This window comes from Ogataea angusta (genome assembly GCF_019207475.1).
Source record: "Ogataea angusta isolate 61-244 chromosome Unknown 61-244_NODE_13_length_294202_cov_90.480228, whole genome shotgun sequence".
Taxonomy (NCBI): Eukaryota; Fungi; Ascomycota; class Pichiomycetes; order Pichiales; family Pichiaceae; genus Ogataea; species Ogataea angusta.
The window spans coordinates 215,794-239,249 of NW_025065227.1; the positions used below are offsets into that span (position 1 = coordinate 215,794).

A 23,456-nucleotide genomic window follows, 5' to 3' on the forward strand; every position below is an offset into this window, starting at 1 on the left:
TCAACAAAGTAAGAAAGCATATCAGATGAAGTAGACAAGTGCCAGGAACCCGAAGAGCAGCGAGGTGGTTGCAGAACGGGCTGCGCCTCCTTCAAAGGTGGCCACCGAGCTGGCAGTGGCGGAAGAGCCGGACGCGCTGGTCGAAACCGTGCTGGTGTAGAGGGTGTTGTGGCTGGCAGAGTGAGAAGGTTCACTGCCGGAAGCAGCAGACGAAGTTGTCTGCGCAGAGGACGAGCCGGAGTTGGTGCCGGAGCCTGAGCCGGAGCCTGAGCCGGAGGCGGAGGCAGACTCAGAGTTGGAGCTGGAGCTGGAGTCCGAGCTAGAATTGGAGGTGGAATTAGGGCTTGAGCCTGAGCCAGTAGCAGATCCTGTCGCAGATCCAGTAGCAGAGCCAGTAGCAGAGCCGGCTGCAGAGTCAGTTGCAGAGCTGGAGCCGCTGGCTGGTGTAGAGGTGTTCTGGGACTCGGAGGCCGTGGTTTGGGCGTTTGCCTGGCCGGCGACGGACGCGGTGTTCGATGCCGCGGTCAGTGGCTGAGAAGCGGTAGCCGGGGTGGACTCTGCAGAAGTGGTTTCTGGAGTCGAGTTGCCGGCGCTGCCAGAGTTGGCGGAGCCAGCAGAGCCAGCAGAGCTGGAAGCGGCGGAAGAGGCAGAGGTGTTAGAAGCCGTGCCCGATGGGTTTGCGGTGTTGGAGGCTCCAGATGCTGCGGTAGATCCGGCTGCAAGAGACGAAGAACCTGCGACGCTAGAGTCAGCAGGCTCGGTGGCAGAGCCGGTAGACGATCCAGACGTTTCAGAGGCTCCACTTGCAGATGTTTCAGACGTTTCAGAGGTGCCATTTGCAGATGTTTCAGAGGCTCCCGTTGCAGACGTTTGAGAGGCTCCAGTTCCAGCCGTTTCCCATGTTTCAGAGGCCGATGTGCCACTTGGGGCTCCTGTGAACGATTCGGTGGAGGAGCTGGAGCCCGCGGAAGTGCCCGTAGCGGTGGACTGTCCTGCAGAGCCGGTGGAAGGCTCCGTGGCGCCGGTGGCTTGTCCCGCAGCGCCGGTAGAAAGTTCTGTACCGCCCGTAGAATGTTCTGTACCGGCCGTGGAAGCTGTACTGCCCGCGGAAGATGGCGTGCTAGAGGAGCCCGTGGAAGGTCCTGTAGATGGGGAGGTAGGAGGTTCTGTAGACGAGGAGACAGGTAGTCCTGTAGATGAGGAACTAGGAGCTCCTGTAGACGAACCAGACTGTCCTGTGGACTCTGTGCCTGAGGTTGCGCTGGCAGAGCCCGACGAGGCTGAGGTGGCTTCTCCCGAAGTGCCTGTCGAGGATCCGGTGGATTCCGTTGACTCGCCCGTGGCAGCCACAGTGGAGCTGGAGGAGTTGGAAGATGTGGTGGAAGCGGCGGAAGCGGAACTAGTAGAGCCGCTGGAGCTGGTAGAGTCTGTAGAACCTGCAGAACCTGCAGAACCTGCAGAGCCTGTAGAACCTGTAGAACCTGCAGAGGTCTCAGACGAGGCTCCCGAGGTGGTCTCAGTTGACGCTCCCGTTGAAGTTGCGGACGTAGCTCCGGTTGGAGTAGCTGAGTTAGCAGCGGACGTTCCCGAAGTGTTGGATCCTCCAGCAGTAGCTTCGGTGGAAGTGGCTGGTGTGGATTCGGCTGAGGTGGCTGAAGTAGCGGTGGAAGCCTGTGTTGCCGTTCCGGACGTAGCTCCAGTTGGAACGGCGGAAGCAGCAGCGGACGATCCCGAAGTGGTGGATCCTCCAGAAGCGGCTGAGGTAGCGGTCGATGCCGCGGAAGTAGCTTCGGTGGAAGACTGCGATGCCGTTCCGGTAGTAGCTTCGGCTGAAGTGGCTGGAGTGGCTGGAGTGGCTGGAGTGGCTTGCGAGCTGGCCGCTGCTCCCGAGGTCTCGGACTGCGTGGCAGAAGTTTCCGAGGTGCACGTTGGGCAGGCTGTTTCTGAACCACCTTCGGACGTGGCTGAGGCCTGCGAAGTCGAGCCTGCAGATCCTGAGCCAGAGGACTGGGAAGATGTGGCGCCGGAAGCGGACGATGGAGCGGAGACAGAAGTCTGGGAGTTGGAGGCCGACGCGGTGGAGCTGGCGGTCTCTGATCCAGGGGAGCTGGCGGTCTCAAATTCAGAGGAGCCGGCGGAGCTGGTAGAGCCAGAACCGGTGGAGCTGATACCCGAGGAGCTGCTAGCCGTGGAGCTAATAGCCGAAGCTGCTGATCCTGTTGCACCTGTTGTTCCTGAGGCTGTCGAGGAAACTGGGGATCCCGTTGATCCTGCTCCTGCTGATCCCGTTGCTCCCGTTGATTCTGTTGCTCCTGCTGCAGCAGACGAGCTGGAGCTCGAGGTCTGTCCGGCAGTGGATTCCTCGCCCGAGCTCACGGAGCCGGCTGGACTGGTTCCGCTAGCGGCTGGTTCACTGGTTATGGTCGAGCTGGTTGTAGCTGGGCCTGGCGAAGGCGACACGTCGTGGCCAGAAGAGGCGGTGATCGAGTTGAGGCTGGTAGCGCCAGAGACAGTAGAAGCAGCTGTCGAAGCGGTAACAGAGGTATTGAAGTAGCCAGAGAAGCTAGAGCTGAAGCTAGAGCTGAGGCTGGAGCTGAGGCTGGAGACGGCAGACGACTGGCCGGTGCCTGAGGCGCTGGTGTGGCTGGAGCCAGAAGGAGTGCCGGCAGCGCCAGTGGAGACACCGGCGCTGGTCTGGCCGGGAACGCTGACGGCTCCGCTAGATGGGTAGCTAGAGCCAGTTGGAGTGGCGTTAGAGATGGAAGCGCTGGAGGCACTGGAAGCTCCATTGGACACTCCGCTGGACACTCCCGTGACCTGGCTGGCGGCACCGCTGGAAGCTCCAGCTGAGGCGCTGTTTTGGTTGGATGCGCCGCTGTTCTGGCTGGAGATCGTGCTTGATGCTCCAGAGAGTCCGCTGGACGCACCGCCCGCTGGGGAGCTGCCAGTTGGCGTGACTTGGCTAGATGCTCCGCTGGATGCTCCACTGGATGCTCCGCTGGCTGCGCCTGTGTGGCTAGAGACGGCGGATGACGTACCAGCAGCATTGCTAGAAGCACCGGCCGAGCCAGACTGGCTAGGGCCAGATGAGCCTGTGGACTGGGTGCTGCTGAAGACGGAACGAGTAGAGCTGTGCGTTGAGCCACTTGATGCAGAGTTCTGGCCGGAAGCGCTGCTGTAACCGGATAGCCCGTTTGAAGTGGTTTTGCCAGAGTCATTGGAAGCATGCGAGCTCAGATTGCTGGTTGGAGCGGAGCTGGCGACGCCAGACGATCCCCCGGCAGTGTGGCTAGAGTAGACGCTGGAACCACGGAAGGTTGGAGCAGAGCTGACGACAGTTCCAGACGAGCGAGTCACTGTCACGGTGGAGAAGCCAGTTGGGGCGCTGGAAGCGGTGTTGGAAGCAATGCCAGAACCAGATGATTTGCCAGAACCGGCGCTGGAAGAACCGTTGGAACCGCTGGAACCGCTGGACGCACTGGAAACTCCACTCGATCTACTGGCACTCGAGACACCGTTGGAGGCAGCATTGGAGGCAGCACTGGAATTTCCGCCGGAAGCGGTGTTCGATGCTCCGCTGTTGGCAGAAGTGTTGCCGGAAGCCGAAGCCCCGTTCGAACGAGTCGAGCTAGCTTGGCTGGAGGTCACTGGTGCAGAGCTATAGGTGGCAGAGCCAGAAACTCCCGAGCTCGACTGAGTAGAGCCCGAGGTCGGAGAGCTGTAGCCAGAGAAGGAGCGAGAGCTCTGTACGGAGCTGGATCCGGCAGTGTTTCCTCTGCTGGTCGACGCGCCGGATCCCTGGTTGGAGGACTGCGCGCTGCTCGAGCCATAACTGGAGGCAGAGTTAGCAGAGCCGGTAGGATATGCAGAGCTGTGGCCATGACTGGAGGCCTGGATGGATACCGAGCTTTGTCTTGAGGCAGAGCCAGAGCTGGAAGCAGGGTGGCCTGAGCCAGAACCTGACGTAGGGTTAGCAGAGCCAGAGCCATAACTTGAGGTTGGGTTAGCGGAGCCGGAGCCTTGATTTGAGGTTGGAATAACCAAGCCACCTGGGGCAGAACCATAACTTGAGGCAGGATTAGCTGAGCCAGAACCATAACTCGACGTAGGGTTAGCTGAGCCAGAGCCATAATTCGAGGTTGGGTTAGCAGACCCAGAGCCGTAGCTGGAAGACTGGCCAACAGATCCAGAGCCGTAACTTGATGTTGGATTGGCAGAGCCACCTGAGACAGAACCATAACTTGATGTTGGGTTAGCAGAGCCAGAGCCATAACTCGAGGCTGGGTTGGCGGAGCCGGAACCATAACTCGATGTTGGGTGACCTGAGCCAGCAGAGCTCGAACCATAATTCGAGGCAGAGTTAACAGAGCCATAACTTGAGGTAGGGTTAGCAGAGCCAGCTGAACCGGAACCATTTGAGGTTGGATTAGCTGAGCCAGCTGAGCCGGAACCATAACTCGAGGTTGGATTGGCAGGGTTAACAGAGCCAGAGCCATAACTTGATGTTGGAATAGCCGAGCCAGAGCCATTACTTGAGGCTGGATTAGCCAAGCCATAACTTGAGGTTGGACGTCCTGAGCCGGAGCCTTGATTTGAGGTTGGATAAGCTGATCCGGAGCCGTAGCTGGAAGACTGGCCAACAGAGTTAGAGCCATAACTTGAGGTTGGATGAGCAGAGCCAGCAGAACTCGATCCATAATTGGAGGCAGGGTGACCTGAGCCAGAACCATAACTCGACGTAGGGTTAGCTGAGCCAGAACCATAACTCGACGTAGGGTTAGCTGAGCCAGAACCATAGCTCGATGCTGGGTTGGCAGAGCCCGAACCATAGCTTGAGGTTGGGTTAGCGGAAGCAGAGCCGTAACCTGAGGTTGGATTAACAGAGCCAGAACCATAACTCGAGGCTGGATTGACAGAGCCGGAGCCATAAGTCGAGGCTGGGTTGGCGGAGCCCGAACTATAACTTGAGGCCGGGTGACCTGAGCCAGCAGAGCTCGAGCCATAACTTGAGGTTGGATAAGCTGATCCAGAGCCGTAGCTGGAAGACTGGCCAACAGAGTCAGAGCCATAACTTGAGGTTGGATGAGCAGAGCCAGCAGAACTCGATCCATAATTGGAGGCAGGGTGGCCTGAGCCAGAGCCGTGACTTGAGGTTGGAATAGCCGAGCCACCTGGGACAGAACCATAACTTGAGGCAGGATTAGCAGAGCCGGAACCATAACTTGAGGTAGAGTGACCTGATCCAGAACCATAACTCGAGCTAGGATTAGCAGAGCCATAACTAGAGGCAGAGCCAGCTGAACCAGAACCATTACTTGGAGTTGGATTAGCTGAGCCAGAGCCATAGTTTGAGGTTGGATGATCTGAGCCAGCAGAGCTCGAACCATAACTGGAGGCAGAGCCAACCGAGCCAGAGCCATAACTCGATGTTGGGTTAACAGAGCCAGAGCCGTAACTTGAGGTTGGATTAGCAGAGCCAGAGCCGTAACTTGAGGTTGGGTTAGCAGAGGCAGCAGAGCCAGAACCATAACTTGGGGTTGGGTTAGCGGAGCCAGCAGAACTCGAGTTTGGATTAGCTGAGCCAGAGCCATAACTTGAGGTTGGACGACCTGAGCCGGAGCTTTGATTTGAGGTTGGAATCACCAAGCCACCTGGGGCAGAACCATAACTTGAGGCAGGATTAGCCGAGCCAGAGCCATAACTCGACGTAGGGTTGGCGGAGCCGGAACCATAACTCGATGCTGGATTGGCAGAGCCAGAGCCATAACTCGATGTTGGGTTAGCGGAGCCGGAGCCATAGCTTGAGGTTGGATAAGCTGAGCCATAACTGGTTTGACTTGAAGGATGGTTAACAGGGCTAGAACCATAACTGGAAGTCTGGCTGGAAATTTGGTTGGCAGAGCTTGAACCATGACCAGAAGCTTGGTAGGATGACGAGCTTTGGCTTAAAGCTTGGCTGGAGGCATAACTTGAAGCAGGCCTAGTAGAACTGGAACCAGACGCTTGGTTGGATGCTGAGCTTTGTCCCGAAGCGGAGCTGGAAACATTAATCGGCACAGAGTTAGTGGAGCTCGATCCATGACTCGTTGCTTGGCTGAGAGTTTGGCTAACAGAACTGGACCCATAACCTGAGGGATGACTAGCCGAGCTAGCAGAGCCAGAATTAGAACTCGAAGACTGACTAGCAGAGCCAGAGCCATAACTGGAGGCAGGGCCAGCAGAGCTGGCGACGTTACTGGTTGCCTGGGCGGAAGTCTTGATAGCAGAGCTGGATCCATAATTGGTATTATCACTTGAAGCAGAATTAACAGGGCTAGAACCATAACTCGAAGCTTGGTTGGATGCCGAGCTTTGTCTTGAAGTGTAGCTGGAACCATTACTAGTTGCCTGGCTCGAGCCATGATTGGAAGCTTGGCCAGCAGAGTTGGAACCAGAACTCGAGGCAGGGCTAGCAGAGCTGAAGGAACTAGAGCCATAAACAGAACCATAACTTGAAGTTTGGCTGGAAGATTTGGAACCAGAACCGGGGGTAGAACCAACAGAGCTCGAGCCATATTCTGAAGCATAGCTGGAGACATGGCTAGCAGAGCTTGAGCCATAACCTGAAGTTTGGTAGGATGATGAGCTTTGGCTTGGAGAAGCTTGGCTGGAAACATAACTGGAGGCAGGGTTAGCAGAGCTGGAACCATAACTTGAAGCTTGGTTTGATGCTGAACTTTGGCCTGAAGCAGAGCCAGAAACATTACTAGTTGTCTGGTCGGAATTAGACGTGGAACGAGAACTAAATGTCTGGCTGGAGCCATAAATGGAAGCGTGGCTGGAAGTTTGACTCGTAGAACTAAAACCAGAACTTGAGTTAGGGTTAGAAGAGCCAGCAGAGCTTGAAGCATAATTTGAGGCTGAGCTAGAAGGGCTGGAGCCAGAAGCTTGGTTGGGTGCTGAGTTTTGTCCCGAAGAAGCAATGCTCGAACCATAACTTGAGGTAGGGTGAGTTGAGCTAGCAGAGCTTGAGCCAAAACTGGAAACATGACTTGACACAGTATTAGCAGAGCTCGAGCCATACGTTGAGGCAGGGCTAGCAGGGCCAGTAGAGCTATAACCATAACTGAAACTTGGGTTGGATTCTGAGCTCTGGCTCGAAGAAGCAGAGCTGGAACCATAACCGGAGACAGAGCCAGCAGAGCTCGAGCCAAAACCTGAGATAGAACTCGAAGAGCTGGATCTGGAAGCTTGGTTAGATGCTGAGCTTTGGCTCAAGGAAGTTTCGCCGGAAAGGTGACTAGTTGCTATGCTGGAAGTAGAGCTGGAACCGTAACCAGTTGGCTGGCCGGAATTCTGGCTCGAGCCAAAATCGGAGGCAGAGCTAGAAGGGCTGGAGCCATGGCTTGACACCTGATTGGATGCCGAGCTTTGTGCTGGAGCAGAGCTAGGAATAAAACTAGTTTCCTGGCTGTGGCTGGAAATATCGCTAGAAACATAACTAGTTCCCTGGCTGGAGCCAAAACTAGTTGCCTCGCTGGAAATTTGGCTGGCAGAGCTGGAACCATAACTTGAGGTAGGGGTAATGGAGCTCGAGCTATCACTCAAACTTTGGTAGGATGCCGAGCTTTGGCTCGAGCCAGAACTAGTTTCCTGGCCTGAAGTTTGACTAGAAATATCACCCGTTGCTTCGCTCGAAGTCTGGCTGGAGCCATAACTAGTCACTTGGCTGGAAGATTGGCTAGTAGAGCTGGAACTATAATCGGGAGCTGGATTGGATGCAGAGCTCTGGCTTGAAGAAGCAGAGTTGGAAACCTCACCAGTGGCCTGACTGGAAGTCTCGCCAGCAGTGCTGGACGGCAGAGTGGTATAACTCGAACCTTCCTCTGACGATTCAGAACTCTCACTGGAAGCAGTGGAGCTGGAAACATCGTCAGTGGTATAACTCGAACTTTCGTCCTCAGAGGTGGACGGCGCAGTGGTATAACTCGAACCTTCCTCTGACGATTCAGAACTCTCGCTAGAAGCAGTGGAGCTGGAAACATAGTCAGTGGTTCGGCTGGAGCTTTCGTCCTCAGAGCTGGATGGCGCAGTGGTATAACTCGAACTTTCGTCCTCAGAGGTGGATGGAACGGTGGTATAACTCGTACCCTCCTCTGACGACTCAGAACTCTCACTGGAAGCAGTGGAGCTGGAAACATCGTCAGTGGTATAACTCGAACTTTCGTCCTCAGAGGTGGATGGTGCAGTGGTATAACTCGAACCTTCGTCCTCAGAGGTGGACGGCAGAGTGGTATAACTCGAACCTTCCTCTGACGATTCAGAACTCTCGCTAGAAGCAGTGGAGCTGGAAACATAGTCAGTGGTTTGACTCGAACTTTCGTCCTCAGAGCTGGATGGAACGGTGGTATAACTCGAACCCTCCTCTGACGACTCAGAACTCTCACTGGAAGCAGTGGAGCTGGAAACATCGTCAGTGGTTTGACTGGAACTTTCGTCCTCAGACGTGGATGGCGCAGTGGTATAACTCGAACTTTCGTCCTCAGAGGTGGATGGCGCAGCGGTATAACTCGAACTTTCGTCCTCAGAGGTGGATGGAACGGTGGTATAACTCGTACCCTCCTCTGACGACTCAGAACTCTCACTGGAAGCAGTGGAGCTGGAAACATCGTCAGTGGTATAACTCGAACTTTCGTCCTCAGAGGTGGATGGTGCAGTGGTATAACTCGAACCTTCGTCCTCAGAACTGGATGGCGCAGTGCTATAACTCGAACCCTCCTCTGACGATTCAGAACTCTCGCTGGATGCAGTGGAGGCCGATGGTAAGTCGCCGTCGCTGGTGTAGGACTCTGTTGGAGAGCTGGCATTGTCCTCGTCTGATGACGAGCTAATAGGGGATGGACTCACTTCATAACCGGAGGATTGAGGGATCGACGTAAGTGTCCAGCTGACATACTCAGTGTGGTCAAAACTGTCAGAACTGGACGAGGGCAGCAACGTCGAGCTGGAAGTAGTGGACAAAGTAGGGGATTTTTTTGAAGTGCTGGACCTAGTAGTTTGGGTGCCAGAACCAGGTGGGTATCCAGGGGGTCTATGAATTTGCAACTCACAATATGAGTAGAAAAGATTCACCGGCTTACAGTAGTAGAGAGGGTTGCAACATTCTGTTGCGCCGATGTGGAGGAGACCTCCACATTTGTGGCCCTCAGCAGCACACCCCCAACTAAAGGCAGAAGCCGACATTGCAAAAAGCAGAGTCGAAAACACAAGATGGAAAAGCATGGTGTATCAAGGGATTTGCAACGTTTGGTTGGCGCTGCAGAGATAGAGAAAGCGGGGCCTTTTTATTTACTCACCAAGATACACATCGTACGATGCGGCTCGTCCGGGACTGCAAGGAATGAGAGGTCTTGGGACTCGTCAAGCTTGAAAGACAGGCAAACTGATTGCACCCAAAGATGCGTCTGCAGAATGTATAGAAAAACGCATCTCCCCGTGCATGTGCGTTTGAATTGTCAGGCTGCATTCCTGTCCCGTTTTCGCAAATGTTAGCTAGCCGAAACCCTATTCACACAAATAAGCTGCATCCAGCACAAATGCGGAAACACCCAAGATTCTTGGCTGTACGTAACACATCCTCAAGCTTCGGCGCGCTTGCTAGTCCACGATCCGAGCTTTACCGGCCAGTGTTGTCCCTCTTTGCCCCACGCTCCCCACGCTTGGACCAAAAGCAATTTTAGGTTCCAGAGTAAGCATGGGAGGGGGGAATCATGAAGGATTTCCAAAGTTTTCAGTTTTACAAAGTTCTCATCTCGGACCGCATGAACCCAGCGTCCGCCATTACGTCACATAGACAACGCCTCTACACAACGTGAGTGAAGGTTATTCGAAATACACAAAACGTTCAGACGACTGCTTCAAAGAAAAGTTTTTCAGATCCAAACGTACAATAGATCGGCTGAAAATTTTCAGTTCTTCCTGCTGCCGGGACTGGCAAGATATTTGCTCATCCACGCAAGCCCAGCATTGGGATGAGTAAACAAGCGAGACAAGTCCGTCCACACAACTTGCAATGAGCAGACACTGCACCGGTCGCAGCCTCCCACAAACGTCAAGGCACCGTTGTGTGTGCGGTTCTCGGGTCCTCATGCAGCGAACCCTGTCGAGGGCAAAACCAGAAGCTTGCAGCCCACTACAGAAACGAGATATCTAGTGGTACGGCTGAAACCGGTGGAAGCACGCGGGCTTTTGTTCTGTGGGTTCACCCGCATGCGCATGCATATTTCTTGCGCATGGTCTCGGGCGCAGCAAAACTGTATGGAAACCAGTCAGATTTGAGCGCTGCGCAGCCTGCATACAGACTTTTCCACGAGCCTTTAAGCACCAATCAGCTGAATTTCTGCAAAACGAGTTATCCTTCCTATGTACAATGTCTAAAAATGCCACGAATTAGGGCTTCCCAGCCCTATTATTCTCTGGAACCTAAAGTAACCTTAATCCAGTCCACGCCCGGATCAGCACCGATGATCGTATTGCTCAGCCGTGTTGGGAAATACTTGCGTCCCAGAATAGCAGCCTTATGCAAGTCACAGTCAAGAAGACTCTCTCTGCGGGCTTGTCTCATTTCGTCGTCCACATCGTAATTGAAATGCGTGGCGCCCTCGCCGCGGACGCTCACTGGAGCATCGATGTTCTGGAAAATGCTCAGTTTCGCCTGTCCCAGGTCTTCTGGCGTGATTTGCCCATTCTCAATCATGTCGACTATTTTCCCCATGCTCCGCGCAAACGTCTCGATCGACCGTGCAGGATTCGGGTCGCGGAAACTGTAGTACGCAAAAATGCCGTTGAGAGCGTCATATGTCGCGCCTCCGCCATAGGCTCCTCCCTTTTCGCGGACCTCGCTGTGCAAGTGCTTGAACGTGCTGAGCTGGGCCAGGATCTGCAGGGCCGCGCCGTCGTCGCAGGTGTACGACGAGCCCGGTGCCACTGCTGCCGCAAAGCTCACTTGGGCAGCAATCTCAACTACTCTGTCCTGCGCAGTTTGCTGCATCTCCATCTCGTAGGCGCCCGGAGCGTGCCGCAATTGGAACCGCTCGCCGTATCGGGCAACCAGCTTTTCCTGTGTGGTCACATTTGCTCTATCGGTAGTGACGGCGAACTTAAAGTTCGAGCCCCCCAGCAAAACGCTCTGTATCCGTTTCAGGGCAGTGGACACTTCCTCCAGCCGGTTCTGCTCGTCCAACGCCCGCAGCTCGTTCAAAAACGACACCTGCTCTATTCCTCCCAACAGCTGCTGCAGCTTTGCGGCCTTCGACAGCTGCGCCGCCGAGTACCCCCGCGCGTAGCTGTGGCCGCTGCTGACGATTGCGCTGATGTTGTCGCTTGTCAGGGTCTTCACCAGCACGCTCAGCTTGTCGTGGTTGTCGAAATCGGTCTCTGCGAGCAGCTGGTACGACAAATCGAGCAGCCGCTCGAAATTCCCGTTCAGAGCCACGCCGTTCAGCCCAAACTTCAGATACGCCGTGTCCATGTCGTCGGGCGAACTGTGCGAGAACACCGTCGGCGAGATCCCGCCCGTGTAAAGCTTGATCTCGTCCTCCAGCTGCGCCATCGACTTCTTCTTCGTGCCCAGGTTCGTCAGACAGTCCGTGAACAGGGGCAGGTACTTCACCAGCTCCAGCGGCAGCTCGTCAGACGAGACCGTCTTGAGCGACCGGAAATACGTCAGGCCGTTCGTCTTGGGCGACACCCTCGTCTGTAGCTCGGTGGCCCCGGTGTTTTTGAGGTTCAGCCGCACGCTGTCGCCGTCTCTGCTGATGTCGGCCGTCGACAGCGTCGGCAAGCACGAGAGGTCTTCCTGTCTGCTCTGGTTCTCCAGTAGCTTCAACCCCCGCTTGTACAGCACCTCCCTGTCGTTCTCGTCCAGCGTGGCAATTTTCTTCGCCAGCCGCTGCTGCTCCTCGCCGGAAATCTGTTTTTCCAGCCCGTCGTCCGGAAACATCGTGTAGTGGAAATACGGAGCGTCCAGAATGTACTTGTCGATGCGCTCTGCAAACATGGCGCCACCCTGCCTCTCGTACTCCTGCCTGAACCGGCCAATCACGCTGTCCCATTTGAGCATCTCGAGCGGATCCACCCTGTTGACCCAGCCCGGCACCAGCGAGCTCAGCAGATTTAGCCCGAACGACGCGCTCTCGGCCTTCCGGCCAACCTCCAGCTGGTGTATCATGGCGTCAATTTTTTCCCGCACAAATCCGGCCGTCTTGGCCCGCTGCACAGCGTCTCTGACGATCCCGGGAAGCTTGGCAGCAGTCTCCGCGCTCATACCCTGCAACCCCACACTGAGCATGTTCACGTCTGTCATCGAGTCCATGCCCGAGTTGATGCTGAAGTCGGTGCCCAGCCCCGTCTCCACCAGCTCCTGGTACAGCGGCGACGAGTGGCCGTCGATCAGCAGGTTCGACACGAGCCGCATCACAAACGTCTCGTACACGTCGTCCGGCCGGCTGCAGTACCACGTCAGCGAGCCCTTGTACTGTCTTTCCACGGGCAGAAGCGGGTCCACGGGGCCCGCGACGCGCAACGAGGTGTTGCCACGCAGCTCCACGGGCTGCTTCACGTCCTGGCGCCGCTGCCGGCGGCCAAACCGCGCGTACTTCTCGTTGATCCGCGCCAGGTGTCTCTCCAGCGGCAGGCTGCCGTACGTGAACGTGGCGCCGTTGGACGGGTGGTAGTACCTGGCGTGGAAATCGACCAGATCCTCATACACCAGGTCTGTCATCTTGGCCGGGTCGCCGCCGGAGTTGTGGAGCGAGGGGTAGATCGCCTCCTGGAACTTGATCCAGAACCAGTACCCGGCGTCCGACAGCTGGCCCTTCATCTCGTTGTACACCACGCCCTTGAAACACAGCGGGCTGGCGCGGTCCTTGGGGTCCTCGTGCTCCAGCCGCCAGCCCTCCTGGTAGAAGTCGTCCTCGCACAGCAGCGGGTTCAGCGTCGCGTCCAGATACACGTCCATCAGGTTGTAGAAGTCCGTGTGGTTGGTGGTGGCAAACGGGTAGAACGTGTAGTCGTGGCCGGTCATGGCGTTCATGAAGTTGGCGAGCGACCGGTTGAGCATCTTGAAGAACGGGTCGCGCACGGGGTACCTCTCGGAGCCGCACAGCGTGGTGTGCTCCAGGATGTGGGGCAGTCCCGTGCTGTCGGGCGGGTTGGTCTTGAACACCATGCTGAAGACGTTGTTTTTGTCCTGGCGGTCGATGTGCAGGTGGCTGGCGCCGGTGCGCTCGTGGACGAGGTCGACGGCCGTGAGGCTGAACTCCGGCACGTCGAGCGCGCGGCGCACCACAAACCCGTGGACACGGTGGCCCAGAGGGTATTTTCCGCGTGCCACAGTGGCGAATCGACGCAGCGACATGAAAAAATTAAATAAAATAAAATAAAATAAAATTAAATAAAATAAAATAAAAAAATAAATTAATTTTTGATTACCTGTTCTTCCCTTCATGCTCCTCAACTTTTTGCTGCTGGCCGCCGCGTGCGTGGCCGAAAAGGTCGAACTGACCTCGACCGCAGCAGAGTACTGCACGGGAATGTACTCGAAGCAGGACTGGGGCGGGCCGGTCGACCCGTTCATCAAGGTCGACGTCAAGAGGTTCGCCTCGGACGACCCCGCCACCAGCCCGCTCTCGCTCATCGTGTTCGAGTACAGAGACCTCGACTACATCGGCGTGCGCGACAACGCCACAGGAGCCGCCCACTACGTGTGCACGCCGGAGCTCTTGCAGGAGGCGCAGTGCTCCAGTGACCAGCTCAACCAGTTCTTCGTGCAGTCCAACACGTCCGGCTCGAACCCGATCAGCACGGCCCAGCTCACCGAGCTCGGCACAAACGGCTTCAGCTACCACGTCGCCAACACGGGCTACTACTGCGTCGCCGTGTACGACCCGCAAGTGTCGGCGTCGGCGTCGTTCAGCGTGATTGTCAACTTCCACAACGCGTACGGCAACCTGCCCGCGTCGGAGATCCCGAAACTGCCGCTGTACGGGCTTCTGGCCGTCGTGTACGCCGTGTGTTTGAGCGTGTACCTGTTCCAGGTGTTCAAGCACCGGTCGGAGCTGCTTCTGCTGCAGAAGTATCTCGCCGGCTTCTTCGTGTTCCTCACCGTCGAGAACATCCTGGTGTGGTCGCTGTACGACGTGGAAAACAACAACAAGAAGTTCCCGATCCCCGACGGCATCAAGTTCTACATCTCGTTCGTGTCGATGCTGAACGCGTTCCGGATCTCGTTCTCGCTGTTCCTGCTGCTCATCATCTCGCTCGGATACGGCGTCGTGTACCCGAAGCTGCAGCGCAACGTGATGAACAAGTGCAAGCTGCTGGCGGCGGCGCACTTCGTCGTCAGCACCGTCTACATCTGGTTCTCGTACTACTCGAGCCAGGTCCAGCCGGCCGACACCACCACGCAGACGGCCAAGGCGTCGAGCACGATCGAGTCGAACTCGTGGCTCGTGATCGCGGTCACGCTGCCGCTCGCGGTCCTGCTGGTGGTGTTCTATTTTCTGATCCTCTCGTCGCTGCAGAAGACCGTCAAGCTGCTCGCCGAGAAGAAACAGATCGTCAAGCTCAAGATGTACAGAAACCTGTTCAAGCTCATCTTCTTCTCGATGCTGCTCATGCTGTTTGCGCTCATCATCAACGTCGTTCTCGTCTTCAACGACTCGCTCACCGAGTCGATCGAGAGACTGTGGAAGTTCAGCGACGTGCTCACTGACTTCTGGCCCGCCTGTATATATTTCATTGTGTTTATCGGGCTGGCCATCATCTGGCGACCAACGGACTCGTCGTATCTGCTGGCTGCGTCCTCGCAAATTCCGACAAGCGACAACGGCGAGATCGACCCCGAGGAGCCGCAGGAAATCTACAACAATCTGGACCAGTTCGGCAACGAGTTTGAGTTCGACGACCTGCGCAGCTTGGACAGCGACAATCCGTTTGACGACCGCGCAGCCACAGAACACAGCCCGGAAAACCCGTTCAGGGACCCCGAGCACAAACCGGACAGCGACCACTTCAAGATAGACGACGAGGACGAGCACGAGGTGCCGCGGGAGGACAAGGATAAGTAGGAAATAGATGTGACAAGTATTAGTTGGTAGCTGAGGTTTTTTTGTGTTTTTTGAATGTGCTGCGCCGGAGCCGGGACTTGCGTATATTGAGCTCCCAAACCAACTTAGCACCTCCCGCGTAAATGGTTTAGTGGTAAAATTCGTCGTTGCCATCGACGAGCCCCCGGTTCGATTCCGGGTTTACGCATTTTTTTTTTTTGAAACTTTGTTCATTTTTTTTTATCCATGTCCAAAGTATCACTCCAGGAACGCTACAACAAGTTCAGCAAGGCGGCCAAGTACAACCTGAACTCGGAGGAGCTGTTCTGCGTGTGTCGGCGCGTGGACGACGGCGAGCTGATGGTGGCGTGCGACGGCTGCGACGAGTGGTTCCATTTCTCGTGCATGAAGCTCGATCCCAAATACAAGGACCTCGTGAGCAATTTCTACTGCGTTTTCTGCGACGAGCTGCTCCACAGGGGCTCGACGCTGTGGAAGAAGAAGTGTCGGCTGGCCGGCTGCTACAAGCCGGTCCGGATCGACGCCGAGTCGCAGAAAACGTCGAAATACTGCAGCGACGAGCACGGCGTCGAGTTCATGCGCACCGAGCTGCTGAAGAGGTTCAGCGGGTCCAGCAAGGAGTGCCGGCTGCGCGAGCCGGAGATCGCGAGCGTGGTGTGCGGAGTGGCCGATCTGGACGAGTTCCGCGTGCTGGGCGACAGCATGCCCGTTTACGACGGCATGGACGTGGACATGCCGGAGGAGCTGGCGCGGCGTGTGGCGCAGCTGGACGCCGAGCTCGCAGAGCTGCGCCGCGCCGAGGCGCTGTACGCTTCCAAGGAAAAGTACCTGCTGAAGCTGCGGGACAAGATCCGGCTGGTAAACGAGGTGCTTGCCGGGACGGAGCCGGAGCCGGCGAAAAAGGGCAAGAAGCACAAGGTCGACGTGTGCGGCTACGACGCGACGCTGGTGCTGGACGACGAGCAGTGGCGCGCGTTCGCGGCGAGCGAGGAGTGCCAGAAGACGCTTCGGCTCGCGGGCTGGGCCGATCTCGGCGCGACGCCGCAGCAGGCGCTGGAGGCGCACCGCGCGCAGCAGCCGTTTGCCAGGCTTTGCATGGCGGACCGCAGGAAGTGCGTGCGGCACCTGACGTGGTACAGCATCCAGTACGACGCGGTCATGTTGCGCTTGAACGAGGTGCTATACAGGGTGGCGCAGCTCGAGCGCGAGAAAAGCGGCGTGGCGCAGCAGTGGCGCAGCCAGCTTCTAGACAGCTAGTATGTACTCCGAATCTACTCGTCCTCCTCGCGCTGGTCGACGTGGCGCGGGCGCCAGACCTCCACCAGGCCGTCCTCTGCGCAGCTGGCCACAACGTTGTCCAGCACGGGGTGCCAGTCGGCCTCGCAGATGCGGCCCGTGTGGCCCCCGTGCATGAACACCAGGCACGGGTCTGTGTAGTCGCCCTTCTTCCGCTCGTGCTCCTTGACGTCGAACTCGCCGTCGCGGACGTGGCACAGGTCCCACACCAGCACGCGGCGGTCGCTCGACGACGACAGCAGCAGGTTTTCGCGGAACTTGAGGTCCACCACCGAGCCCGCGTGGCCGTACAGTTTGCGCGTCGGCTGCTCCATCAGCCGCAAGTCCCAGCAGTTTATCAGGTTGTCGGACGACCCGGTCGCCAGCAGCGTGCCCACGTCCGGGTGGAACGCCACCGCGTTGAGCGGGCCGCCGTGCGCGTTGGCAACGGCCACCACGGGCCGCGGCGCGCGCAGATCGTGGATCTGCAGCGACAGGTCGTCGCTTGCCGACGCGACCACGCTGCTGTGCTGCCTGTTCCATGCCACGTCGTTCACAATGCCAGTGTGCGTGCGGAACACCCGCACCGGCACGTCTGCGTCCATGCTCCAGAGAGCGACCGTGTGGTCCTCGGAGCTCGACAGAAGCTGGTTCTGCGCGAAATCCGGGTTCCACTCGAGTCCGAACCCCTCCTTGGTGTGGTGTCTGAGCGTTTTGGCAGGCCCGCCGCTCTCCAGGTCGTAGATCAGCACGTCGCCGCTGTTGGTCTGTGTGGCCACCAGCCCGGTCTCCTGGTTCACGCGCAGCTTGTTGATCTCGCCAGGGTGCGCCCATTCGCGCTGGAGAGATATCTGGTTGCCCTGGAACAGACTTTTGTCTGGAGACTCGTCTGTGCTGGGCAGCTGAACCGAGTACTGGCGCAGATAGTTCTGCGAGCCGTCAGAGGTGTGCGTGCCGGCCAAAAAGCTCGCACGCACCGCGTGGCCCGTCTGCTCGGTCTGGCGCAGCCATTCCACGGTCAGACTCGGCCACGGCAGCGCGTACGAGTAGATAACGTCGTACAGCAGGGGCGACGTTTTCTTCCAGATTTTGTACTCCTCGTTGACGATTTTCTCTGCCACCTGGTACTTTTCCTTGACGGACACGGCGGGCGCGGCGGGCGCGGCCGCGGGCGCCGTGCCTGGTGTGTGTTTGCTCTGAGGCTCCGACTGAACAGACGTCATGGAAATAGTTTGTAATTTAATTTTGCTGGTTTTAGACGGCGGCGTGTCCGACTCAATTCGGCCTGGTTGAAAATTCGGCTCTGTCCGAGACAGCACTCGGGATGTCAGGGGCCAGTGCCGCCGGCCGGTGCCCTGACGGGTGGGCCGTTTTGGAGAGGACGAAACGGTGCAAAAAGTGCAAAAAGTGCCCAGAAAAGTGCCCAGAAAAGAGGCCAGAAAAGGTGCCGTGAGGAGGCCCTGCTGCTCTGCTAGCAGCTGCCAACCCCTTCCCCGGTCTGTGCTCACCCTCGGTGCCTGGCTCGGCCAGATCGGGCCACCTTCTCTGATACTGGGTTATCGGACTATCCTTGCGCGTGCGATAGATCGCGCAATAGTCGGACGCGTTTGTTTCCTGGTTGCAGGGGGGTTGAAAAGGAGACGAAAAAAGTGCACGAGACGAGCACTTGACGAGCTACCAGCGGGCCAGGTTTGGGATGGGGTCGTTGCCAGTAGTGTCTGGAAGGCCTGTACCGAAGAAGAGCGCATTTTTGGGGATTTTCTGGTGCTCGGACAGTAAAACCCCTTGTCTCCCCACTAGCAGGATTTGTTTACAGACGCGTCTGGGAAAAAAACTATATAAGGTGCATTAATTCAGTAGGCAATTTTCAGAAAAAAAAAACCTTTTGTCTTTACAAATGTCTGTGCAAGAAACGCCTTCCAAAACCACAGCCAACGCTCTGTCCACCCTCGACCTGTCCTCTGCCGATAAGAAGGACCTGACCGCCACGCTGACGGCCGCCGCCAAGGCCAAGGCCGCAGCTAATGGCGTCGAGGAGACTCCCGAGGAGGACTCGTCCGACAAGGCCAAGGAACACAAGGAGTTCCTGGCCAAACACAAGGTGCACCGTCACAAGCTGATGCAGATGGAGAAGGACGAGCCTCTGCTGGTCGAAAACAAGAGAAGATTCGTCCTGTTCCCTATCAGATACCACGAGATTTGGCAGATGTACAAGAAGGCAGAAGCCTCGTTCTGGACTGCCGAGGAGATCGACTTGTCCAAGGACATGCACGACTGGAACAACAAGCTGAACGAGAACGAGCGGTTCTTTATTTCGAGAGTGCTGGCCTTCTTTGCTGCCTCCGATGGCATTGTCAACGAGAACCTGGTCGAGAACTTCTCTGCCGAGGTGCAGGTTCCCGAGGCCAAGTGTTTCTACGGGTTCCAGATCATGATGGAGAACATCCACTCGGAAACGTACTCCCTGCTGATCGAGACCTACGTCAAGGACCCTCAGGAGGCCGAGTTCCTGTTCAACGCCATCGAGACCATCCCATGTATCAAGGAGAAGGCCGAGTGGGCCATGAGATGGATCAACGACGAGGACGCGCTGTTTGCCGAAAGACTCGTTGCGTTTGCTGCCGTCGAGGGGATCTTCTTCTCTGGCTCGTTTGCCTCGATCTTCTGGCTCAAGAAGAGAGGTCTGATGCCTGGCCTGACCTTTTCGAACGAGCTCATCTGCAGAGACGAGGGCCTGCACACAGACTTCGCCTGTCTGCTTTTCTCGCACCTCAACAACACCCCAAACAACGACATCGTGCTCAAGATCATCACCGAGGCCGTCGAGATCGAAAAAAGATACTTCACCGACGCCCTGCCCGTCAACCTGCTGGGCATGAACTGCAGTCTGATGTGCCAGTACGTGGAGTTTGTTGCCGACCGGCTGCTTTTGTCTCTGGGCTGCAAGAAGCACTACAACGCCACGAACCCGTTCGACTTCATGGAGAACATCTCTCTTGCAGGCAAGACCAACTTCTTCGAGAAGAGAGTGTCCGACTACCAGAAGGCGGGCGTCATGGCCAAGAACACCCAGGAAAAGGCCGACACCGAGACCGGCTTCACCTTCGACGAGGAGTTCTAATGAGGATCACGCGCCGTCCACTAATGTATACTAGAATGATTTTTTAAAGCATACGATGAATCGAATTTTTGTGCAAGGATGTAGAACATTTTATTTGTCTGTGGAAAATATTTCTCCCTCTGTTTATGAACACACACAAGGGCGGTGGCCATCCTTCCGGTTCGATGATAAAGCGCACGTACAAGGACGCAATCACTGCGCTGAACTCCCTGCAGTCGAACGCCGCCACCATAGAGGCCGCCCGCCGCGCCGCGGGCGCCAACAACTCGCGGCTGATTCCCGAGATGCTGGAGTGGACAAGACGCATAGGGTACAAGCCACAGGACCTGGACAGGCTGAACGTGATCCACGTGACGGGGACTAAGGGCAAGGGCTCGACGTGTGCGTTTGCGACAAGCATCTTGTTGCAGTACCGGTCGCCGGCGCAGGTCCCTGGTGCCAAGATCACCAAGATTGGCCTGTATACGTCCCCCCATCTGAAGAGCGTGCGGGAGCGGCTGGTGATCAACGGCAAGCCGATCTCGGAGGCGCTGTTCACCAAGTACTTTTTCGACGTGTGGGACCGTCTCAGCACGTCTGCGTCCGACCCTGAGCGGTTCCCGGAGATGGGTCCTGGTGTCAAGCCTGCGTATTTCCGGTTTCTGACGCTGCTGTCGTTCCACGCGTTTGCGAGCGAGAAGGTCGACACCGCCGTGTACGAGGTGGGCGTCGGGGGCGAGTACGACTCCACCAACATCTTTGTGCACCCGACCGCGTGCGGCATCTCGTCGCTCGGGATCGACCACACCGCTGTTCTGGGAGACACTTTGGAGAAGATTGCGTGGAACAAGGCGGGCATCCTCAAGCAGGGCGCGGCGTGCTTCACCGTGGAGCAGCCGGAGGCCGCGCTGCGGGTGATCCGCGAGCGCGCGGCCGAGAGAAACGCGGCCAGTCTCGAGGTGGTGCACACAAGGCCCGACGTGGCAGAGATCCGGCTCGGCATCAACGGGGACTTCCAGCGCCAGAACGCGTCGCTGGCCGTCCATCTGTGCAAGGCGCATCTGGAGCGGCTCGGGTTCGAGCTGGGCGACTTTGAGGTGCTGCCCGAGGAGTTCGTCACGGGGCTCGAGCAGGCGTCGTGGCCCGGCCGGTGCCAGATCATTCGCGACAGCAAAAGAGACGACATCACCTGGTACGTGGACGGCGCGCACACGGCCGAGAGCATTGCGAGCGGCACGGCGTGGTTTGCGCAGTGCGCGCGCGATTCGCACCGCAAGGTGCTGCTGTTCAACCAGCAGACGAGAAACGTGGAGAGCCTGCTGCGGAAACTGCACGAGCAGATGGACGCGGCGGGCAAGCGGTTCGACAACGCCATCTTCTGCACAAACGTGACGTACGCGGACGGCAGGTACAGCGACGACCTGGTCTCGATGAACGTGGCGCAGGACAAGGTGGACTCGATGGAGGTGCAGAAGCAGATGGCCTCGATCTGGGACGGGCTGAGCAAGGACTCGCGCAAGCACCTGTTCCACGACATCGAGACGAGCCTGAACTTCATCCGGACGCTGGAGGGCCCGCTGGACGTGTTTGTGTGCGGGTCTCTGCATCTGGTGGGCGGCTTCTTGCTGGTTCTGGAGGGTCGAGGTTGAATAAATATTTTATAAGTAGTTTGCACAGCCATGGAAAAATAAATTAGAATGCTAAATCGCAGCGTCATCGACGAGAGGGCGATATACACCAAGCGCGCCGAGGACTACGCGGAGCTGGTGCGCCGGTTCAGCGAGCCGGGGCTGCGCGAGGTGGGCAACTACCGGCTGGGCGACGAGATCGGCTCCGGCGCCTTCGGCAAGGTGTACATCGCGCACCACAAGCTGCTGAGGTCCAAGGTTGTTGTGAAGAAGGGCGACCGCGTGACGCCGTCGGGCTGCAACGACAACCTCATGCGCGAGTACTACTACCTGAAGGAGTTTGGTGCGCACCCCAACGTCACCAAGCTGTACGAGCTGATCTTGACCGAGACCAGTGCGTTCATGGTGCTGGAGTTCTGTCCCGAGGGCGATTTATTCGAGTACCTGAGCCGGCACAGACGGCTTCCCCTGGACGAGAGCCTGCGGATGTTTGTGCAGCTGGCGTCTGCGGTCCACTACATGCACCGCAGCGGCTGTTGCCACCGGGACCTGAAGCTGGAAAACGTGCTGCTGGACAAAAACCACAACGTGAAGCTGTCGGACTTTGGGTTTGCGCGCGAGTTCCCGATGGCGCAGCACGGCCCGCGCGGGCTGCTCAGCGACATTTGCGGCACGAGCGCGTACATGGCCCCGGAGCTGCTGAGAAAGACGCCGTACGTGGGCACGAAAACAGACATCTGGGCGCTCGGCGTGATTCTGTACACGCTTGTGGCGGGCGAGATGCCGTGGGACGACTCGCTCGACGAGGACGCGCTTGTGGCGGCCGTGTGCGGGCGCGAGCCGACGTACAGCCCCGAGCTGTTTGGGCCGGAGCTGCTGCCGCTTGCGCGCGCGATGCTGGCCAAGGACGCGGACCGACGCGCGTCGTCGCTCGAGGAGGTGCTGCGCGCGCCCGTGCTGCACGCGTACGGCGGGCCCGCGCAGCTCGAGCTCGTCAGCCGGCTGCTGTACCGGGCAACGCCCGCGCTCGAGCTCTCGCACAAGGACAAGTTCCTGCTCAAGGAGCTCACGAGCGTCGGCGTCGACAAGGACACGCTCAAACGCACCATCTACCACGAGACGATGGACCAGGTGTACGGGTTTTGGCAGCTGGCGCGCGAGAAGAACCGCAAGGGCCGCACGAAACGGATCCGCCACCGTAGCAGGAGCATGCTGCGCATCTCGACGTCGAAGTCGTTTATGGAGTCGCGGCTCAGCTCGACGCCCGAGCAGGCCGCGCAGCCGGCGCAGCAGTTGCCCGAACCGCAGCGCTCAGCGGCCCCGAGCGCCCAGTCGTCCGACCAGAGCAGTCTGCGCAAGGGCCATGGGTTCTCGCTGAAGCGGCTGCTGGGCAGGATGCGGCCCGCCAGGGAGCACGAGCTGCAGCCGTCGCCGCCGCCGCCGTCTGCACAGGCCACCGACACGGCGCGCCAGCAGCTGTCTGCGGTGTCTCCAACACAGCCGGTGTCGGCGAACGTGGTGGTGATCGAGCCGCCCAAGTCGCCGCGGGTCAAGAACGTCGGCACGAGCGCCGACAACACGCCGCGCGCAATGCGCCCGCAGTCGCTCGTGTCCTCGTACTCGATGCAGACGACCGTCTCAGAAACGTCGAACGGCTCGGGCTACAACACGGGCTACTCCACAGACACGAACTTGAACGGCACGGGCACCACGCTCGGCAGCCACACGGCGCCGCTGGCGCACTCGTCCACGCCTGGCGGGCGCCCGCAGTACGCGCGCGGGCTGAGCGACTGGTCGCTGAACTCGAAGAACGTCGCGTCGCAGCCGACGTCGCCCACGTCGTCGTTCACGACGGTGTCGCGCTCCAACTCGCTCGAGTCGGCGTCGCGGTCGGTGCGCGGACGCTCGCGCAGACGCAAGAACTCGGGCATCTTTGGCACGTCGGGCAACAGCAACGGGTTCCTGTCGAAGCGCGGCAAGTCGCCGCTGCAGTCGAAAATAAACACCAAGTGGAGCTTTGGCGCGATCCAGAAGTCCACCAAAGAGAACCGGTTTGGCAAGAGCTCCAAACAGCAGCAGATTATCGAGGAAGAGGCCGAGGACGATGCGTCGGAGGACGAGCTACTGAACGAGACAGAGTACGCGGACGGCGAGCTGGAGGAGATGGGGGACTCGGAGTTCGAGCAGGGCGAGGTGCAGGACGTTGCCGAGCAGCTCTCAAACTACAAGCTCGACCAGCCGGAAGATAGATAGATGTTAATAAAGGTGCGCAAAAAAAAAGGTACAAAAAATGCGTAAACCCGGAATCGAACCGGGGGCTCGTCGATGGCAACGACGAATTTTACC

At 57.9% G+C, this 23,456-nt stretch overlaps 9 protein-coding genes across 9 annotated transcripts; 5 read left to right on the forward strand and 4 right to left on the reverse strand.

Annotated features, from left to right (window-relative positions):
* Nucleotides 1–21: 21 nt before the first annotated feature.
* KL928_005274 (uncharacterized protein) lies at nt 22–9,222 on the reverse strand (the record flags this gene model as incomplete). Its single annotated transcript, XM_043206065.1, has 1 exon — nt 22–9,222. One exon carries the CDS (start codon nt 9,220–9,222, stop codon nt 22–24), a length of 9,201 nt encoding a protein of 3,066 aa, XP_043057514.1.
* A 27-nt stretch (nt 9,223–9,249) lies between these two features.
* KL928_005275 (uncharacterized protein) lies at nt 9,250–10,018 on the forward strand (the record flags this gene model as incomplete). The annotated part of the gene is made up of 2 exons (XM_043206066.1): nt 9,250–9,441; nt 9,833–10,018. 2 exons carry the CDS (start codon nt 9,250–9,252, stop codon nt 10,016–10,018), a joined length of 378 nt encoding a protein of 125 aa, XP_043057515.1.
* Nucleotides 10,019–10,447: 429 nt separating this feature from the next.
* On the reverse strand, nt 10,448–13,396 carry KL928_005276 (uncharacterized protein; the record flags this gene model as incomplete). Its single annotated transcript, XM_043206067.1, has 1 exon — nt 10,448–13,396. One exon carries the CDS (start codon nt 13,394–13,396, stop codon nt 10,448–10,450), a length of 2,949 nt encoding a protein of 982 aa, XP_043057516.1.
* Nucleotides 13,397–13,466: 70 nt separating this feature from the next.
* Nucleotides 13,467–15,260, reverse strand: KL928_005277 (uncharacterized protein; the record flags this gene model as incomplete). Its single annotated transcript, XM_043206068.1, has 1 exon — nt 13,467–15,260. One exon carries the CDS (start codon nt 15,258–15,260, stop codon nt 13,467–13,469), a length of 1,794 nt encoding a protein of 597 aa, XP_043057517.1.
* A 72-nt stretch (nt 15,261–15,332) lies between these two features.
* On the forward strand, nt 15,333–16,364 carry KL928_005278 (uncharacterized protein; the record flags this gene model as incomplete). The annotated part of the gene is made up of 1 exon (XM_043206069.1): nt 15,333–16,364. The coding sequence occupies one exon, from the start codon at nt 15,333–15,335 to the stop codon at nt 16,362–16,364; it is 1,032 nt and encodes a 343-aa protein (XP_043057518.1).
* Nucleotides 16,365–16,378: 14 nt separating this feature from the next.
* KL928_005279 (uncharacterized protein) lies at nt 16,379–18,130 on the reverse strand (the record flags this gene model as incomplete). Its single annotated transcript, XM_043206070.1, has 2 exons — nt 16,379–17,685; nt 18,043–18,130. 2 exons carry the CDS (start codon nt 18,128–18,130, stop codon nt 16,379–16,381), a joined length of 1,395 nt encoding a protein of 464 aa, XP_043057519.1.
* A 149-nt stretch (nt 18,131–18,279) lies between these two features.
* Nucleotides 18,280–19,503, forward strand: KL928_005280 (uncharacterized protein; the record flags this gene model as incomplete). The annotated part of the gene is made up of 1 exon (XM_043206072.1): nt 18,280–19,503. The coding sequence occupies one exon, from the start codon at nt 18,280–18,282 to the stop codon at nt 19,501–19,503; it is 1,224 nt and encodes a 407-aa protein (XP_043057520.1).
* Nucleotides 19,504–19,667: 164 nt separating this feature from the next.
* Nucleotides 19,668–21,131, forward strand: KL928_005281 (uncharacterized protein; the record flags this gene model as incomplete). Its single annotated transcript, XM_043206073.1, has 1 exon — nt 19,668–21,131. The coding sequence occupies one exon, from the start codon at nt 19,668–19,670 to the stop codon at nt 21,129–21,131; it is 1,464 nt and encodes a 487-aa protein (XP_043057521.1).
* Nucleotides 21,132–21,179: 48 nt separating this feature from the next.
* KL928_005282 (uncharacterized protein) lies at nt 21,180–23,363 on the forward strand (the record flags this gene model as incomplete). Its single annotated transcript, XM_043206074.1, has 1 exon — nt 21,180–23,363. One exon carries the CDS (start codon nt 21,180–21,182, stop codon nt 23,361–23,363), a length of 2,184 nt encoding a protein of 727 aa, XP_043057522.1.
* Between the last annotated feature and the right edge of the window lie 93 nt (nt 23,364–23,456).